Here is a 20,704-nt window from a genome sequence, read left to right as displayed (position 1 = left end):
CTGTGTTTGACAGAGAGGCTAAAGGGGTGGCTGTCTCAACACTTCAAACATTGAATGACTCGACTCATTCGAACATCTAAATGATTCAAGTCATTGAATGGAATTCAATTAGAGGCGAAAAGCCACATTCGCCTGTTTTTTTGCAAAAATTTAGCCTAAAAAAAATTCGACAAATTCAATTCCAGGACAATGGCCCTCATTCAGAGCCGTTCGCTATTTGCGTTCGTTCATTCAAAAACAAGGGGTGGCTATTCAAATGATCCGTTCGCACATTGCAGTCTGTTCACACCTCTAAGTCTGAACGAGCGAGCAAAACATACGCTCGTTTATTTGTTAAAAACGCCCCCTGGCCGCTCGCACCATACGTCATGTCCGCTATTTATTAGATTAATCGAGTACATCGAACAGGATATGAACTGCTCGCTATTCTTGTGGTTGGTTTTTTCAACCGCTATTTTGCGAGCAGTTCTGAGTTAACCAAGTGACGTGGTCAATGACGCTGCTGTATTAATTATGCACTCCCTTAAAACGCCCGTTTTGACCTTTAAGCACGCCTGCGTTCGGATCTCCACTCCCCGTTTTCAAGCACCTTCCCGTTACCACCCACATACGCCTCATTCTGTCACTCAAAATAGCAGGCACTCGCTATATTGCGTACCAACGATTTTCAGCCGCACTGACTGGTTCGCGCATGCGTACTAAAAACCGTACGCATGTGCAGATGTGCGAACATCACTCGGAACGAGCGTACTGCCACTAGCGAGTGGCTCTGAATGAGGGCCAATATCGCCTAAGCGGAAACAATTCTCCAAAAAAGATTCTCCAATCAATAGCTGGTGAAAAGAAATGCTAAATCTTTATTTTGGGATGCAAACGTGGGGAAACATCTCAGACCCCTTGGGGCTGCGCATGCCCAATAGGATAAAAAAAATTAATAAATAAAAGCGGCTCAAAGCCGCTGCTTGTGAAAGGCAGAGTGCCTGAAAAACCCCTGCCAGCTACCGCCCGGTTCTTGCCTGGCCGGCCAGAACCGGAGTGTGTGAAATAGCTCTCTGTCTAAACACCACTGCCAGTCCCCGAGTCGACTCCCCGGCGTTTACTGTCTCCACTGCCGCTGAGCGCTCCCCCTGTACACACACATACACAGGTAGTACGGTATAGTACCGTAGGCTGTGTACATATATACACACAACACACTGGGAGTGGCAGTGCTGATGATGGGCGGGGCGCACAATAGACCTAGCAGCAACACAGTGGCCCGGGACACACGCTTCAGATATGGCCGATGACGATAAAGAGGAGCTGCACCCAGCCAGCACCCGTTCTCCCTGCCCCCAGCACTGTCACCTCCACGATCTCCGGCCCGGCTCTCCCGCCCAGTACGACACCATGGACACTCCCGCAGCCTCCCGGCAGGCGCCCTCTCGCTACCCACCAGGCCTATTACCACTCCCTCCGGGGTTGCTACAGCTGCGTTTTGATCGTAACGTCAAGCAGGCGTTCTACAACACCGGGGCGTTGCTGTTCGCGGCAGGCTGCTGCGCGGCCTCGGTCCTAGTATACTTTATCCTGGAGGCCTTCCTGCGGCCGCTGTTATGGGCCGGGTTGTGTGGAACCTTCCTTCACCCCTTCAAACACTCGCTGACAGCCGTATGCCGCCGCTGGCTGTGCGGACTCCAGCGCCAGGGCTCTCCCCTGGCGTTGGCCGCACTCCTGCTGCCGGTCAGCTTTGCCAATCATAGCCTGGAGGCCCTGGGGGGAATGGTGTCCCGCAGACTGCGTGTCCTAGTGCCGGTGCTGGCAGGAGCGCCGCTCGCATACCTGTTGTACTGCGTTGGAAGCTACTTGGGGGTCCGGGAGCTGCTGGGACACCTGTGCTGCCTGATCTGTGGGGCCCTGGACTACTTCAGCACACTGTGGGTGAGGAGAGCTAGCTACACTATAGTCGAACATCATCCCAATTGGTACACATTACAGCTGCTACATTGAAATACTTTAGGAATATTTATTAAAGAGAAAAGCCCTTTTGAAAATGTGACAGTTTGCTGGTAGTATTTATTCAATTATTTGCTACTGGCCAGTGGTAACCATCTGCAGCTGTTCTCTGAACACAATCCGTCAATGGATGGTAATTGCAGTGATAGGGCACATAAGTATTAGTAAAATAAGTTTTCTTTTAATATAAAAATATTGGAAGTTTTGCTTTCGGTACCACTGTGCATGTGGGAGCCCTCAGTGTAGGACCCTGCGTGTTGATGTGTCAAAGCCCATACTGAAGCGCTAAATAAAATACTGGTAGCATCTCTTCCAATATCAGAACCACTATACATAACAATGGTAGCGATAATGCATCAAAGCATACTAAAGTTAGGTGCACTTACAGTACCATTTGCCTTGCAGCCAGAAAACATTTTAACAGGTCATGGCTCCGCTAGGTGATGTCCCTTAGGGGCCTTTATATCAAGTCATATTTGCAGGATACCTGCAAAGATTAAGGATGTCCTGAATGTACTATGGAGCGGATATGCGGTCCCTTTTATTTCCGACAGCAGTTGCAGCCTCCATAGGTTTCAATGGGGGCTACAAAGCTGTCAGATGCTAAGCCTCCCGGAGCTTGGTCCTGATAGGATAATGCCATCTCCAGATGGCGTTATCCTATAGTAGCCTACAGGCTACTTTTTCACAAAAATTACTGGGAGAGTCTGATGCCTTCACTTAACAGGGACAGTGGCCGTGATTCAGAGCCGGACGCTTTGACAGAGCGCTCGCTCTGAATCGGCGTCTTTTTTTTTTTTTTTTTTTTGTTATGGAGCGGCCTCCATTCAGCTAATGCGAGCGGCCAGGCTGATGGTCGCGATGGTCTTTGGTGCGAGACCTGGAGCAACGGATTGCCCGTCGCTATCCGGGTCTCACGCAATTGATAAATCTGCCCCAGAGTCTGAATCATGTAGATGTCCCAAGCGCCACCAGAAGGTTTCACCTTGCACATGCACACTTGTGGTGCTGCGGAAGCAGCCGGTTAGGAGATATTAGTGAATGCGCAACATGTTTACATTCACAGGTCACCATCATCGGAACTGGGGTGGAAAGAGGTGAGTTAACACCCTCCCTCTTTGGAAAAATGTTTGTATAATACATTCCCATAATAACTATCTGTTTTACCTCGATAAAGGGCGAAGCAGGAGATGAACTTAAACTTTTGTGGCCAGTTTAATACATCTCCCTCTGTATGTTTAGACCACCTATGTTATCACCTCAGCTTAATAAATAGAACACACAATGTTTTCACCGTAGCAAATTACAATTGCTTTTAGTTATTTCATGCCTATTAAATACAAGCCTGTCTCATCCCCAGTAAGTTTTGAAAAGCTTTAAGTTTAATATAACATCTGTAATATACTCAGGTGCATCTTCCGCAGGGCCGTAGCTAGGGTAGTGCGGCCAGTGCCATCGCACAGGGCACCACAGGTCAGGGGATGCTGTTTGGGCCTGTCAGATTTCTGTTTATTATCATTCTTGCTTGTAGCATCCTCTTATTTCATCCCCAGCATCTCCTGGCCTCTCCTATCTCTTCCCTGGCCCTTCCCCATGAAGCCTTGGCCCTTTTTTGGGTGCATTATGTCCCTTTAAAAAATTAGGGGGGCGCCAATGCTCTTCCTGGCACAGGGCACCAAAAAATCTAGCTACGGCTGTGATCTGCCGTATATACATGTGTTCGGAAATTCCTTTTCAGTGTTGACAACTAAATGGTAATATAAATGCACATATTGTCCAATAATCTTTTACATGCATATGTAAACTTGTGTGTGTGATATGAGAAACCACTAGAAGCTGTAGTTCAACTGATGTTTGCTCCCTGAATATGTGTGTAGATGTATAATAAAATCTAACTTTATTTGTACATTCAAAGCTATTTACTGGTACTTCTTTACATCTGGTAATAGCCATTCTCGACTTTGCCAAACTTCGCCCCTTACATGTGGGCATATTTCTGAAAGTAATTTTGTGGGAAAACAGAAATTTTCATGGAGTATGTGCAAAAATTAAGCATCCCAACAATGTATGAAGGAGATTCTGCAGCAGATTTCGGGGCTATCTGCTGTGGTACCTCCAATTCTGATCTCAAAAGCAGCACCCATAGGTGTCTATGATGGCTTTGCATTTGGCTTTCTGGGTCCTTATCCAGAAGCAGAGTGATGGCCGTGTCATGGCAAGATAATTTTGTTAATTTAAAGTGAAAATATAAATGATCGTTTTGCATATTTACACGTAATGATCTAATCACAACTGATTTAAAATACGGATTGTGATATATATGCCCCATAGAGCAGTACAGAGTAGTATGGGGGAGATGCAATTCTCAGGAATGTGCCTCTGGACTTCACTCTGCTGTCCAGCTGCGCACATTACCTGTGACACTACACATCCCAGTATTCCCTGAGAACGTTTTCGTATGCCTTAAGCTCAAAACTGCAGCAGGCCATGCTGGGATGTGTAGTGCCACAGGTTGCCTACCACAGGTTTAAGCAGTTTTCTCTGATTTACTGGCACCCCACTATGCTGTGTGCAGAAAAATCAGTGAAGATTGATCATTTTAATACGCAACCATTTAACAAGCACGATCTGCACATCGGTGAGGTTTGAATCTCCCCATAAGTCAGAGGTCCCCAAACTTTGCCATTACAGTGCAGGTATTAAGGATATCCATGTTTGATTCAGATGGTTAAATCAAATTGTGTACTAATTAGGTCAGCTGTGCTCAAGCATGGAAATCCTTCAAACGTGGACTGTAATGGTGGGGTTTGTAAACCTCTGCAATAACTGATTTATTTTTGTATTTTGTGTAGCAGCTCATTTAATGTAGAACCTCAGTAAATATTTGGACAATGCACAAAAAACAGCTGCTGTAATGGTGTATACACACGGTCAGATATTTCTTCAGATCTGAACGATAATGATTTAAAAAATCGTTCATATCTGGACGAAAATCTGACATATCTGTCAGATGAACGATGCGCATTCCCAATGGTCAGATAACGATATCTGACATCTGATGTGTTTGCAGTCAGACTTGGATGATTCCATTCATTTTAATGCAGTCAAAAATCGTTCAATCGTTCAAATCTTTGGTAAAATCGTTCAATCGTTCATCTGACAGATCTGACCGTGTGTATGCTCCATTAGAATTGGAACTGTGATGCACCACAAACCAGCTGGGGTATGAAGGAGTAAATGTAAAGTGGTTTCTCTGCTTCTTTTTGGAAAATAATACTGCTTTCACACAGAATGTGTGAAATATCCCGGCTTTTACCCGCCATTTAAATGCTAGGTGAGTTTGTTGGAAAATACCTGGTAAAGCACTTTTACCCAGTAATTTGCAGATCAACACAGGTTTTTTTCTGTGTGAAAGAGTCAACCCGTGTCGAAAATGGCGGGTCTCCGACCCTGCTTTTTACCAGGGTCGGAGACCTGGCAATTTCGACCCAGGTTGACCCTTTCACACAGGAAAAAAAACCTGTGTTGATCTGCAAATTACCGGGTAAAAGTGCTTTACCCGGTAATTTCGTTTTTCTGTGTGAAAGGAGTATAAGTGTTTGGTTCCCACAGTCTTGAAGTATAACGATGAGGAATTTGCTCAGGCTATAAAATCTGCCCTATACCTTTTTTATATTTATAAGGAAGTCCACTATAGGAACCTTTCTTCTGTTAAATTTTGTGTATTATAAATCTGAATCTTTGGAAAGGAAGCACTGTGTTAATTAACTGCTGTGTGTCACAGAGGGAGCTTCAGCACACTGCCTCCCTGGCTAAAAAGCTCGACATTGCATTACACCCCCTCACATCAACCTAAGCCACACTCGGGGCTTGAATTAGAGGTGGATGCTAATGGAGCTTCGACGGCGCTTTATACTAATACCTCAGATGGTGGAATTCGCACAGACGCCCACTGACTGCAGCGCTAATCTGCTGATTTGCGTAAGAAGGTACACCATTGGTCACACTATTACCAGCCTTACGTAGGCACAGAATGTCCGTCTGAACGTGGCAGACGAAATCGGTGTAAATGCGGAAAAAGTCACTGACTGCGACACTCCTGTCCCTGGCTAGCCACCCAGTTGTCTCGTATCCGATGCCACAACATCATCCATCCACCTCTGAATCAGGCCCTCAGTGCTTGCCCGTTCGGCCACGTTGTGCCAAACATGGTGATTGTCACTTTTATCACCATTTGTTATTTTGAACAGGGATGTCCAAACGCGGCCCTCTGATCTAGCTGCAGTTTGGAGTATGTGATCTGACGAAATAAGCTTGCGTCTCTGGAAGCAGCAGCCTGCCCTGTTGTTCTGCCCATAGGTTGTTCCCCAACTCTGCCCCGGCTGTACCACCCAGCTCCAGAGTCAGACACAGGGCAGATAAGGACTGAAGGCTGCTTCTGGGTGGAATAAGGCTGCCATGAGGAGGGTATGGATCTGGGCAGTGATTGTGTTATCTGAGGGAGGACAGACACTATGTACAGTATATCAGGAGGAATCCTGGAGGATGGGGACACAGAGCATAATTTAGGGAGGAAAGATTGAGGCCAGGACCATTATCTGAGGGGGATAGGAACAGTATTTGAGGAGTAGGAGAGATACCATAAACTGAGGCTAAAACAGGCCACTGACTTTCTCTGAGGAACAGTATCTGAGGAAAATGTAGACCTGCTGTCAGTCACAACTCCATTATTCGCATTAATACAGCACCTCATTTCAGTGAGTAAAATTGCAATACAATTATTTGAAGATTTTTTTTTGTTTGTTTAGTTAAGATTTATTCAAAAAATAACCCTTACATAACTGCTGGGAGAGTAACTGCATGTAAAAAATATTTGAATCTTTCCATTCAAAGTAATTTCCTTATACGGCACTCCAAAAAATAGTTTGGATGCCCCTGATAGAGATTATCTTCAGAATGGTTTGTGTTCAAAGCTTATTTCTATAACATCTGAGAAAATTGCTTCCTGAGTTCCAGCATTAATGGATTCGTGTGTTTCCCCAATTCTTGGGTCTGGAAGCGCGGCCAGTCTTTTGTAAAAGAGCTTATTTTTTAAATGCAGGCAAGTAATGTTCAGAGGATCCCTCTCCAATAGAATCTGTGGTAAGTAGCCCATAGATTACTATAGGATAACGCCATCTACATTTGCATTCCGGAACTTGGTAAATCCATCTGCAAAGAAGCCCCCATAGAAACCTATGGGGTCTGCTTTGCAGTCATAAAGGGTGTGATTGCAGCAGATATTCTAGATCCTTGTTATTTGCGGGTACCCCCCGAAGAGTGTTTTCGGGTAATATACCATATGTATTGTTTAATAAATGTCCCTTAGGATGGTAGGGTATCTAGTTCAGTGGTTCTCAAACTTGGTCCTCAGGACCCCGCACAGTTCATGTTTTCCAGGTCACCCAGCAGTGGCACAGGTGTATTCATTACTCACTGACACATTTTAAAAGAGCCACAAGTGGAGATAATTGTTTCACTTGTGATTCTGTGAGGAGACCTGGAAAATATGCACTGTTTGGGGTCTTGAGGACAGAGGCCCTGATTCAAAGCCGGACGCTCTGACAGAGCGCTCGCTCTGAATCAGGGCCGTCCCTTCTCCTTTTTGGACCGGCGTTCTGGCCGTTCGCATAGCTGTGGGTGACCACCCACAGCTATAGCGAGCGGCCAAATTGATGGTCGCGTTGGTCAAGACCATCGGGCTTGCGACGAGACCCTGCGGTAGGGTCTCGCTGCCGCAAGCCCTGGAGTGCTTTTGGCCCATGGGAACGCCTCCGTCTGGGCAGCCACGCCCCCAGCACGCCCACCAAAGGGGCGTGCTGTCAATCACCATTGACAGCGCGCCCCCTTTGGTGCGAGACCCATAACGACGGCTTCGCCGTCGTTATTCGGGTCTCTCGCATGCGCGCGACGGATCCGGCTCCTTCGTGCGCATGCGCACTTGGGCAACATCGACCCGCTCGCGAGCGCTCGCGAGCGGGTCTGAATCAGGCCCAGAGTTGGAGATCCTGTGGTCTAGTTTAAAATGATCTGTCTTGTTACCCATATTATTCTGACCTAGGGATGGCCATCGACCATTGATGATTATCATCCATCGATGGTTAACAACCAATGGTTTTGCCATCAATGGCAGAGATCCAATGGTTCTCCACCATCGATGGCACAGAGCCCCACAATATTTTTTTTCCCTCCCGGGCACTGGGACATGGAGCATAGCTCCGCTCACCCCCAAATCTGATTGACACACAGCCCAGTGGCTAATAGAGCACTGCCGACCATTGGTGGGTGTCGTGCCAATGGTTACACCATCGATGGTGACCATTGTTAGTTAACCCACCGATGGCCATCCATCTTCTGACCTATTACAATCAAGAGCCTGATTTTTCAAGAGCAGATTTTATTATGGAAGCTGATGTGTATAAAGGTGGGTTCCTGACAAAGCGAGAACCACAAAGTATTTCTTGTTTATATTTAAAAAAAAAAAAAATGCTTTTAGTTTCATTTTCAATAAAGTCAATTTGGCCAGTTTAGGGTAAATATCCTTGGGATGTATAAGGAAACAAATGTTTTCTTAAAAATAAACAAACTACTATTACAAAACAAGGTACAATCTATGTGGGTTAGAATGTCGACAGGCTCTGAATGTCAACATGTATATAAGGTTGACGGGAAAAATGTTTACATTCGCAAATGTCGACAGTACATTTTTTTTTTTTTTTAGTTAGGGTTAGACTAAAATAATGTCAACATTTTTCCTGCCGACATTCTGAATGTCGACTTTTCATGCCACACCCACTATGTACTTATTATGGATATTGGTGTTGGCATGTTACTTGAAAAGTGCCAAATATATATCATACGTGCCAACTCTACCTGATTGTCAGGGAGACTCCCTGATTGTTCCTAACCCGCATTATGTAGCTGGGAGATAAAAAGAAATAAGATATATGCAGCGTCGTACATATGCCAGTAGTTGGACAGTACACGGTACACAACATTACAATACAGTAACCAAAACATAAACTGAGCACAAGTAGCTTTTAGCACCACAATTCTCCATGCACGATACAGCTGGGATGGTGAAGACTGTCATTGAAATGCTAGAGAAGGGGGCTGTGAGACAGTAGGGAGGAGGACCCTGCTCCTAGGAGCTTACAATCTAGAAGAGGGGAGACAGACAGATGACATGGAGTGGCGGAAGTTGAACGGCAGGAGAGGAAGAGAAGTCTAGCTGCAGCATTGGAACTTTTATGGAACCCCTTGCAAAAACCCAATAAAATCAAAAAATTATCAAGCCCTGAAAATTATCATTGTTTTCATCAACTAGAAGATCTTAATAACTGCTTTGGTGTTCATTTACATTTGGATGTAAGTCAATTTTATGACTCCTCTCAAATGTAGCAGTACACGTCCAGTTTACCGCCACGCTCATGTTGCTTTCACAATCTCCCTGAAATGCTTTTCAAAAGTAGACTAGTTTGATATACATATATACATACGTGTGTATATATGTGTGTGTGTATATGTGTGTATATATATATATATATATATATATATATATATATATATATATATAAAAGCACTGTGGTGGTGGTGGTGGGTTTCTGCTCACAATGACAACAATTGTAAAATGGGATCCGGTTTATAGATCTACAGTAAAAAGGTCAACAATGTCTAGATAGGACACCAGATGTTAGACAGTCAATAGGGCAACAGGGTCAAGCACTTACCCTGACGGTTAGGCACCAGGGGGGAGGGTTAGGGTGAAGATTAGGGTTACATAACAAAACAAAAAAAACACGTGTCGACCATTTTTTTGGGGGTCGAGCTTATTACACATCGACCTTTTGTCCCTGTCGACATATTGACTGTCTAACATCTGGTGTCTATCTAGAAATTGTCGACCTTTTTTACTGTAGATCTTTCAATTCACACCCGGTGCAGCACACGGGGAATATTTCTATCCACAGGGCTGATCTTGTGGTATAGCTGGATCTGGATCCACGGGCACCACGCAGTTAAAGCTTTTGCTGCTCCCAGGATGCACTTGGGTCCATCCTCCTCTGTACCCCGCCCCCGAGCCACAGGCACCTCAGTTTTAGTTGGTGCCCCGGCTGGAGTCGGGTCACCCTGGCGCAGTGGGGCTGCATAAGCAGCCCCTAAGCTTATTTTTATTTTTAAAGAAAGAAATGTATTTATTTATTTTTACTCTTCAGAGCGGCAGCATCAGACTGTCCATCTGGACGTCCACGCTGTCGCTCCAACAACCCCGCTGGCGCTGCAACGCCAGTACTGATCTGGGGATCGCAGCGGGACCCCGCAGTTAGTACTAGCAAGGCTCCAGGACCACAGACTGCTGCCGGATTCGCCGGGGTCAGGTAAGCCGCGGGCAGCGCAATGCGTTGCCCGCGAGGAAAATGCAGTCTCTAGCCGCCGGTCTCTGGGGACAGACCGACGGCGCTAGTTAGCGTCGGCGGGCTCCCCGTATTAGGAATACCCCGCGTGTCCGCTAGACCACCACGGAGTAAAGGCTGGAGCGGGAACCTGCGTTCCTGGGGTTCATTACTTTCCCTGTCTGGCGGCTCCTCACCTCAGCTCAGTGCGCCTTCTCTCGTGTGCTGGCGTCGCTGAGCTGTTCTTCCTGCGGCCACTCCTCTGAGCTCTCCGGCGGCCATCTTCAATGGCAGCAGCGCAGATCTCCCAGGCGGTGCGTGCACCGGTCCCCCAGCGTACCTCTCCCCTGCTAAAGGACAGTGGCCCTGATTCAGAGCCGGATGCTCTGACCAGAGCGCTCGCTCTGAATCAGGGCCCACCTCCATAAATATGGAGCGTCCTCCTGGACGCTCGTATAGCTGTGGGTCACCGCCCACAGCATATACGAGCGTGCAGGATGATGGTCGCGATGGTCTTGACCATCGCCACTGCGACCAGAAGCCTGCGGTTGAGTTTTTCAACCGCAGGGCCAGGAGTGATTTTGGCTCTATCAGAGCCAAAATCACTCCCACTGACATCACTAGTGATGTCAGTGGGGCCGGCTTCTGACGGTAGGCGTTCCCTTGGGTACGCCTCCGTCTCGCAGGCACGCCCCCGGCACGCCCACCAAAGGGGTGTGCTGTCAATCAACATCGACAGCACGCCCCCTTTGATCAGACACAACGAGCGAAGGAAAGTCCTTCGCTCGTCGCGTCTCGCGCATGCGCACCATCGACCCACTTGCGAGCGGACAGCCACTCGCGAGTGGGTCTGAATCAGGCCCAGTGTATGCAGTGCTATAGCCCTCTCAGACACTGAATCTGGGAGGTTGATTGTAGCGAAAGGTGCAGTGAGTATTATGTTCCTGCATGGTATGTGACTTTTGCTGGTGCTGCCTGTCTGTGCTAATTTCAACTAACTGTCAGCTTATACCTATCCCTTTCCTTCTCCTATGGCCCGGCAGGTGTGTGGGGGAAGGGCGTTTTTCCTGTGAACCTCACTTATATAAAACAAGTGTTTGTGAGGTCAGTCACATACAGTTGTGTGCTACACAGTACCATATTGGTCGGCTGTTTGTGTTGCATACTTGTGAATGCGCAGGTGTTATACGCCACTCTTCTTCTTTGTGATACATATTTATTGAAAATTTATTGTGTCCTGTCTGATGAGGAGATTGAGCATTCTGTGGCTCCTGTGTTGTTTTCCTGCAGACGCTGTTCTGCGGGAGTTGATAGGGAGGATTTATCACAGGATGGTCTGTGCGGGCGGTGCCAGCTGGTACCTGGCCCCTCTAAATCCCCTACGTCGCAGGATCCTCCTTGGGCGATGTTTTCACAGGTGCTGGCGTAAATCACAGACCGCTTAGCGGTCCCGACTACAGTCCCTACTAGGGCGTTGCCCCAGCCTACCATCCCCCATTCCCCTGCTATTCCGCAGTTATTGCAGTCTCCCCCCGGGTCTCAGACTGTGGGTCCTTATACGGTGTTGCCTGTCTATGTACAGTCTCCCCCAGTGATGCAGCAGTCCGTGGTGCCCATTCAGGGATTTCCACAGGCGGCTCCTCCACCCTGGGTGGATGTACTCCCCAGCTCTGTTCAGGGTCTGGCGGCCTCATCTTCGGCTTTTCAGTTGATGTTACAAAGTGACATGCCCCCGAAGGTGTCCAAACGCCCAGTTATGGCTTCACTGGCTGCGCAATTGACGGACACGGAAGTGTCTTCAGATGACGGAGAAGTACATGAGGACACTGACTCGGATGCCATGGCCCAGGAGGTAGAGACTAAGTCCTCCATTAATGTGCCGGCATTGGTTAGGGCGGTGCGGGCTATCCTTCACATAGAGGATGATGCGCCGGCTCCTAGGTCAAAGTATCCTGAAAGGTAACTTTTTGGATGTTTTTCCCCTGTCTGAACAATTGACGGATCATATGGCAGTTGCCCAGTAGGAAATTCCAGCCACAAAAATGGCTGGCATCCAATTATCCTTTCCCTGAGGCTCATTGCAGGAAATGGGAAACCCTACCGGAGGTGGATTCCCATGTCACCCGCTTAATTAAAAGCGCTACACTGCCATTACCGTCTGTCTCCTCTTTGAAGGATCCCACGGACAGGAAGGTGGAGACTTGTTTAAAGTCTATCTACTCTCTTTGGGGCAGTAGCCCGTCCGTCCATGGCGATCTCTTGGGTGTCTCTAAAGCCATTGAGAGCTGGGCCAATGCATTAGAGGATACTTTTCCAGACGATGCTCCGGATATCCAGAGAGCGTTAATAGGACAGATGAGAGATGCGGCTTCCTATATTGGGGAAGCGTTGTTAGATGCTAGTTTGCAGACGCAGACTCTACAAAGGGCCTGGAGGCCTTACCTTTTAATGGCGAGTTGCTATTTGGTCCAGACTTGGACAAAATAGTGGATACTCTGGCTAAATCCAAGTCAGCCTTCCTTCCTCCAGCTTCAGCACCTGCTAAGGTGAAGAGCTCTGCCTTTCTGTCCGTTCAGGGTAAGGCCAAAGGTCAGTCCTTCCCGAGGCAGTCGACGACCAAGGCCGCCGCCTCTAAGCCCAAGAAGCAGGCCTGGAATGCTAGGCGCCCTTCTTATAAGCAGGAAGAAAAACCTCCTGCCTGACGGGACGGGCCTCCATCTGGGGGACCCCAGAGTGGGAGGCCAACTTCTTCAATTTGCCCAGTGCTGGCACAATACCACCACGGATGCCTGGGTTCGAGAAGTGGTCTCCCAGGGGTACGCCCTGTCTTTTCGGCACAGACCGCCCCACCAGTTTTTCTGCACGAGCCCTTCTCAGGACAAAACCAAAGCTTGCAGATTCAGGAAGCTATAGAGTCCTTGCTGAAAGCAGGGGTCATTGTTCCGGTTCCTCAGTCACAACGGGGGACGGGGTACTACTCTACTCTGTTTCTGGTGTGGAAACCAAATGGTTCTCATCGCCGTATCCTCAATTTGAAGTCTCGGAACAAATTACTAGTTCCTAAGTTCAGGATGGAAACGTTACGTTCCATCATTTTGGCGATGGAACCTGGGGATTAGATGGTCTCCCTGGATATCCAGGATGCCTACCTCCATGTTCCGATAGCACCTTCACACCAGCGGTATCTGAGGTTCGCTATCCTACAACATCACTACCAGTTTCGGGCGCTACCCTTTGGCCTCTCCACGGCACCAAGGGTATTCACCAAAGTGATGGCGATCATGGCCGCCCATCTTCGGAGCCGGAATGTACGGATGCTACCGTATCTAGATGACCTCCTTTTGCTGGCGTGCTCTCCGGAGGTACTGTTTCAACATCTCCACCTGACGATCGCTTGTCTGCAAGCGCACGGGTGGTTGATAAATTGGAAAAAGTCCTCCCTGATTCCATCACAGTGGATGGTTCATTTGGGAGCCCTGCTAGATTCTCGTCGGCAAAGGATCTTCCTGACTCCGGAGAAGGTCTCCCTACAGCTGCGAATACACAGTTGCCTGAGCAGTTGCCGACTGTCGGTGCATTCGGCAATGAGAGTTCTGGGGTCCATTGTGTCGGCTTTCGACATGGTGGAGTTTGCCCAGTTCCATTCCAGGCCCCTGCAGGGGCTGATTCTATCGGAATGGAACGGGTTACCTCACAGGATCCGGTCTCAGATGCTGGTGTTGTCCCCGGAGGTTTGGCAGTCTTTAGCTTGGTGGCTTCAGACAGCTCATCTAGTCGAGGGGTGCCACTTTTGGATCCCGGACTGGGTCCTGCTCACAACAGATGCCAGTCTCCGGGGTTGGGGGACAGTGACAGGCTCGTTGTCACTTCAGGGACGTTGGACTGTGAAATAAGCACTTCTTCCCATCAACATTCTGGAACTGCGGGCCGTGTACAGGGCCCTGCAGTCGTCCGGCACCGCTCTTCAAGGAAGGGCGGTTCACATTCAATCTGACAACACCACCACGGTGGCATACATCAACCACCAGGGTGGAACTCACAGTCTGGCTGCGATGTCGGAGGTGTCTCGCATCCTTGCTTGGGCAGAGTGCCACATTCCAGCAATCTCGGCGGTCTTCATCCCCGGAGTCCTCAATTGGGAGGTGGACTTCCTCAGCCGTCACAACGTTCATCCCGGGGAATGGTCGCTTTACCCAGAAGTATTTCATCTACTCGTGGACAGATGGGGACTGCCGGAGCTGGACTTGATGGCCTCCCGTCATAATCACAAGTTGCCCGTGTACGGGTCAAGGACAAGAGACGCAGGCGCAAGTGTGGTGGACGCACTGTTGGTGAAATGGACGTTTCAACTGGCGTATCTACAGTCAGGTGCATAAATATTGGGACATTGACAGAATTTTCATATTTTGGCCTCTATTCTCTATAATTAAACAAACAAGATGTGCTTTAACTGCAGACTTTCAGATTTAATTTGAGGGTAATTACATCCAAATCAGGTGAACGGTGTAGGAATTACAACTGTTTTTATATGTGCCTCCCATTTTTTAAGGGGCCAAAAGTAAAGGGACTATCAACTCAAAAGCTATTTCATGGACAGGTGTGGGCTATTACCTCGTTATTTCATTATCAATTAAGCAGGTAAAAGGTCTGGAGTTGATTCTAGGTGTGACATTTGCATTTGGAATCAGTTGCTGTCGACTCTCAATATGAGATCCAAAGAGCTGTCACTATCAGTGAAGCAAGCCATCATTAGGCTGAAGAATCAAAACAAACCCTTCAGAGAGATAGCAAAAACATTAGGTGTGGCCAAATCAACTGTTTGGAACATTCTTAAACAGAAAGAACGCAGCGGAGAGCTCAGCAACACCAAAAGACCCGGAAGACCACGGAAAACAACTGTGGTGTATGACAGAAGAATTATTTCCCTGGTGAAGAAAAACCCATTCACAACAGTTGGCCAAATCCAGAACACTCTCCAGGAGGTAGGTGTAAATGTGTCAAAGTCAACAATCAAGAGAAGACTTCACAAGAGTGAATATAGAGGGTTCACCACAAGATGTAAACCATTGGTGAGCCTCAAAAACAGGAAGACCAGATTAGAGTTTGCCCAACAACATCTAAAAAAGCCATTACAGTTCTGGAACAACATCCTATGGACAGATGAGCCAAAGATCAACTTGTACCAGAGTGATGGGAAGAGAAGAGTATGGAGAAGGAAAGGAACTGCTCATGATCCAAAACATACCACTTCATCAGTGAAGCATGGTGGTGGTAGTGTCATGGCGCGGGCATGTATGGCTGCCAATGGAGCAGAATGAATTCTGAAGTGTTTCGGGCAATATTATATGCTCATATTCAGTGAAATGCTTCAGAACTCATTGGACGGTGCTTCACAGTGCAGATGGACAATGACCCGAAGCATACTGCAAAAGCAACCAAAGAGTTTTTTAAGGCTAAAACGTGGAATGTTATACAATGGCCAAGTCAATCCCCTGACCTGAATCCGATTGAGCATGCATTTCACTTGATGAAGACAAAACCTGAAGGGAAAATGCCCCAAGAACAAGCAGGGACTGAAGACATTTGCAGTAGAGGCCTGGCAGAGCATCACAAGGGATGAAACCCAGCATCTGGTGATGTCTATGTGTTCCAGACTTCAGGCTTTAATTGCCTGCAAAGGATTTGCAACAAAGTATTAAAAAGTGAAAGTTAGATTTAGGATTGTTTAGTTTTGTCCCACTACTTTTGGCCTCTTTAAAAAGTGGGAGGCACATATAGAAACCGTTGTAATTCCTACACCGTTCACCTGATTCAGATTTAATTTGAGGGTAATTACATCCAAAAGTCTGCAGTTAAAGCACATTTTGTTTGTTTAATTTCAAAGCCATTGTGGTGGTGAATAGAAGCCAAAATATGAAAATTCTGTCAATGTCCCAATATTTATGCACCTGTATTTCCTCCGATATCCCTGCTGTCTCGGGTCCTGAGGAATTCAAGCAGGACGGCGGCACGCTCGTGGCAGATATCCTCTCCATTGATGCTCCGTACCTTCTTCCTCAGCGTCAGGACCTATTGTCTGAAGGGCCTTGCCTTTACCCCGATCTGGGTCGGCTGTCGCTCGTGGCAGATATCCTCTCCATTGATGCTCCGTACCTTCTTCCTCAGCGTCAGGACCTATTGTCTGAAGGGCCTTGCCTTTACCCCGATCTGGGTCGGCTGTCTTTGATGGCGTGGCTCTTGAGATAGCCGTCTTAAGGTCTTGGGGCTTCTCTGGTTTGGTTATTAGTACCATGCTCAGGGCACGCAAGACTGCTTCCGCACGGATTTACCACAGGGTGTGGCACACTGAGTTTCAGTGGTGTGTGTCCAGAAACTATGATCCTCAGGTGTTCCGAGTTTCTAGGATTTTGGAATTTCTTCAGTCAGACTGCCAAACCTCCGGGGACAACACCTAGGCTTACGTCTTGCCTCCCTGAAGGTTCATGTGTCCGCGCTGTCTGTGTGGTTCCAACGACTGATCGCTACACTGCCAGATGTTCACACTTTTTTCCAAGGTGTTCTTCGAATCCAGCCTCCCTTTGTGCCTCCTGTGGCTCCTTGGGACTTGGCGGTGGTTCTTTGGGTCCTCCTTTTGAGCCTCTTGAGTCGGTGGAACGCAAGTGGTTAACGTTTAAGACTGTTTGTTTTTCTCCTGGCAATTGCTTCTGCCAGGAGGGTGTCAGAGTTGGGGGCGCTTTTTTGTCATCCCCCTTTTCTGATTTTTCACCAGGACAGAGCGGTGCTTCGCACTAGTCCTGAGTTTTTGCCTAAAGTGGTTTCTAAGTTTCACATTAATCAGGAACTTATTGTGCCAGCTTTTCAGTCACCTGATCTTTCAGCTGGTGAGGCTTCCTTGGATGTAGTCCGTGCTCTTAGAATTTATGTGGACCGGTTTGCTTCGGTTAGGAAGTCTGATTCTTTGTTTGTTCTCTTTGGTTTTCACAGGAGGGGTTGGCCTGCCAACAAACAAACTTTAGCCCGTTGGCTTTGTTCTGTTATTTGTGAGGCTTATGCACAGGAGGGTTTACCTTTTCCAGTTCCATTAAGGCTCATTCCAATCGGTCAGTGGGTCCTTCTTGGGCTGCTAGACGTGGCCACCTGGTCTTCCATTCAGACATTTTTGAGGTTCAATGCGTTTGACACCTTTGCCTCTAAGGATGCATCCTTTGGGCGCCGGGTTCTCCTTTCTGCACAGCAGCGTCCCCCGCCCTTAGTTGAACTGCTTTGGGACATCCCCAAGGTCAATCCTGTGGACCCTGAAGTAGAAAACCAGAGATATGGTAAGAACTTACCTTTGTTATCTCTGTTTCTACGAAGTCTATAGGGTCCTCAGGGCACCCGCCCTGACGCACCTGGCTTCATATGGGCTGTGTGGCTGGTCACCGGTTTTCCTTCTCCCAATTCTGTGAGTATGGTTTCTTGTGTGTTCCAGTCTTCCTTCTCTCTGTTTAGTCTCCTCCTCCGGCCTTGGCTGCTTACCAACTGAGGTGCCTGTGGCTCGGGGGCGGGGTATAGAGGAGGATGGACCCAAGTGCATCCTGGGAGCAGCAAAAGCTTTAACTGCATGGTGCCCGTGGATCCAGATCCAGCTATACCCCAAGGTCAACCCTGTGGACCCTATGGACTTCGTAGAAACAGATAACAAAGGTAAGTTCTTACCATATCTCTTGTTTTCTTCAGCATATGGGGTCTTTTCTTCCTCATGGCTCCACACAAATGGTTTTTCAGATCGTTTGCATAATAGTCACCATTAATTGTATGTCCATGGGGAACCTAGTGCTGTAGTATCATACCGTGCGCATCAAAAAATAGCAGAATAATGCAGAACTTTTTGAGTGGAGGCGAATTTGCGTGTTTCCATACACTGGACTGTTTGGATTCCGGATCATAATAACGAATCCACGATTCGTTACACGTCACAATCTGTCAGGAAATTGTGGATCCTCTCCGACATTCGAATGGTGTTCTTGCATGATTCAACTCGTCGTCGCATCTGCTTTTCTGTGAGATTTCTGGATACCCATCTGGCACACACGCAATGCATTTTCAGTTCCTTTGTCACAATATGCTAAACTCGTTCGAATGAGATGCCAAGTGAAGTCGAAAGTTTGTGTAAAGATAACCTGTCATTTTGCAACATCTCCGCAGTTTTGGCAATGTTGACATCTGTACCTGCGGTGGATGGTCTCCCAGAACATGCTTCGTCAGTCACTCGTGTGGTATTTTCTTTGAAGTGCTTCCATCACCGAAATACTGCAGCAAGGCTAATTTTTTCTCAACCATATGCTTGCCGTATAATTTCATGAGTTTAATTTCTGCTTTTTCTAACTTGACCACATTATTAAATCGCACATCTCTGACGTAATGTCAGACACGTCTTCCTCATCCACCATGACGGATGAACAAGATGCTGTGACCAAACAATGAAGACTACTGCAGTCCAACCGAAGGTTCAGACATATCGATGTATATCCTTCACAACAACCAGCATAGCGTTGCCACGTCTACCTATGGGACAGAAAAACAGAGGCAATCTCATTACTTTTCAATCAGCCCTCGTGTGTTATATATATATATATATATATATATATATATTATTTTTTTTTTTTTATTGTTGAAAGCCTAGATGGGCCTACTGTATTTTAGATTTGGGAATAGAGTAAAAAATGCTGCAAGACCATGCTGCACTGTAGGTTGGGTAGACAGAGAGAGTTAGATTTGGGAGGGGTGTGTCCAAATTGAAATTTAAATTGCTGTGTAAAAATAAAACTATTGAGCGTTTGTGGGCTACATGCAAAAGCAGCTGGTATTTTCCCTGCATCCCAATTTTTTTTTCTATGCACTTGCACCCCTTGCATTGCAACATGGTTTATTCAGGTGCACAGTTATACCTCTTTTCCACCAAAAACCCGGGTCCGACCTGGGTTTTCAGACATGGTTCCAACCCAGGTCAGACACTATTTACACAGCACCATCGATCTGGGTTATTCTCAGGTCGGCCCCTTTCACACTGTACCTGGGTCTGCCCTGCTAAACTTGTGAGGTCATAGAAAGTGGGCATTTACTTCTCCACAACCACCAATTCAGTTCTTTTTAGGCATGACCCAGGTCGTAGAACCCGGGTTGTGCCGTTTACACTGCACCATTACCCAGGTCCATCCTGGGTCCGACCCTTGTAGCTACATGGGTTGGATTGCCGGGTCACTTGACAAGGGTTATTTTTCAGAGACCCTTTTACACTGAGCTGCAACCCGGGTAGACCCAGCAAAAACCCAGGTTTTTGCTCTGGTGTAAAAGGGTTATTACTTGCTCTATGTTACTCTGGGCCTGATTCACACTGATCGCAATCAGCCGATTGTTACGTTCTGCAGTGACTACGCGGACCCATCGCAGACTGATTGACAGGAAGTACCATTTGGGGGTGGTCAGTAAAACTCAGGCGTGCCAGTGCATTTGAACGCTGTTGCATGGGCGTGCATAAATTATCCATTGCGATGGCATATGCAGCTTGGGCTTTCACTGCGTGAGTAAGATCAGACTAGTGCATGAGGCTGCGATTATACTCTGTTACCAATGGTTTCGCAGACTTGCTAAGTATTACGGATGTGTGTAAGGTAAAGTGGGCGTCCTTCTGCTAGGCTGCATATGGCATTGCGATTGCAGTCTTTAGCATATCTTTGTAGTGAGACTGTGTGCGTAATCGCTAGTGCGATCACAATAGTATCCTTACTGAATCAGGCCCTCTGTTCCCAAATCTGAAGTGGGCTCTTTGGTTCCAGGTTCAGTCCATTTCCCTAGTGGGAGCTCTGCTGAGTGTGGAAGTGGTACAGAGTGTTGTAAGCAAGTTGCTATATAAAAGAGGAAGCCTGGGAGCTGAGAACTTAGTTTTAGGGATGCCTTCTGCCTAATATTGTGTTACTTCGGGTACATGCATGAAGTACCAGGCTTCCTGATAAAATGGAGGAAATGCCAATGGGGTAGGTTTCTTATTTCAAAATTAGAAAAGAAATGAGCTCAGAAAGGAGAGGGGAGCTGATAACAATGGGGAATGAGAGTTAAATAACATGTAGGGTGGGAGAATCAACTACCAAAAGCACAGCAATAGCACTGACACAAAATTCACAGACCAGTAGACTGTGCCACTGGTGTGCACTGCATATTTCATTAGGATGCAACCAGGGAAATCTAGAAAGGTACACTCTGTACCCATATGTAGCACTATTGTCATATTCTTAATC

General features: G+C 47.3%; 1 protein-coding gene across 7 annotated transcripts in view; it reads left to right on the top strand.

Annotated features, from left to right (window-relative positions):
* The first annotated feature begins 1,223 nt into the window (after nucleotides 1-1,223).
* TMEM245 (transmembrane protein 245) overlaps nucleotides 1,224-20,704 on the top strand; it is a 267,111-nt gene continuing 247,630 nt past the window's right edge. For all 7 annotated transcript variants that reach the window (XM_088445733.1, XM_088445734.1, XM_088445738.1 and 4 more), the window contains exon 1: nucleotides 1,224-1,920. In XM_088445733.1, the coding sequence (XP_088301859.1) occupies nucleotides 1,279-1,920 (642 nt within the window). In that variant the 5' untranslated portion in view covers nucleotides 1,224-1,278. The remainder of the gene's footprint in view (nucleotides 1,921-20,704) is intronic.

This window comes from Taudactylus pleione, unplaced genomic scaffold (genome assembly GCF_031769625.1).
Source record: "Taudactylus pleione unplaced genomic scaffold, aTauple2 ptg000386l, whole genome shotgun sequence".
Classification (NCBI taxonomy): Eukaryota; Metazoa; Chordata; class Amphibia; order Anura; family Myobatrachidae; genus Taudactylus; species Taudactylus pleione.
The sequence above is the reverse complement of the archived record's forward strand: the minus strand, read 5'-3'. Positions and strand labels throughout refer to the sequence as shown.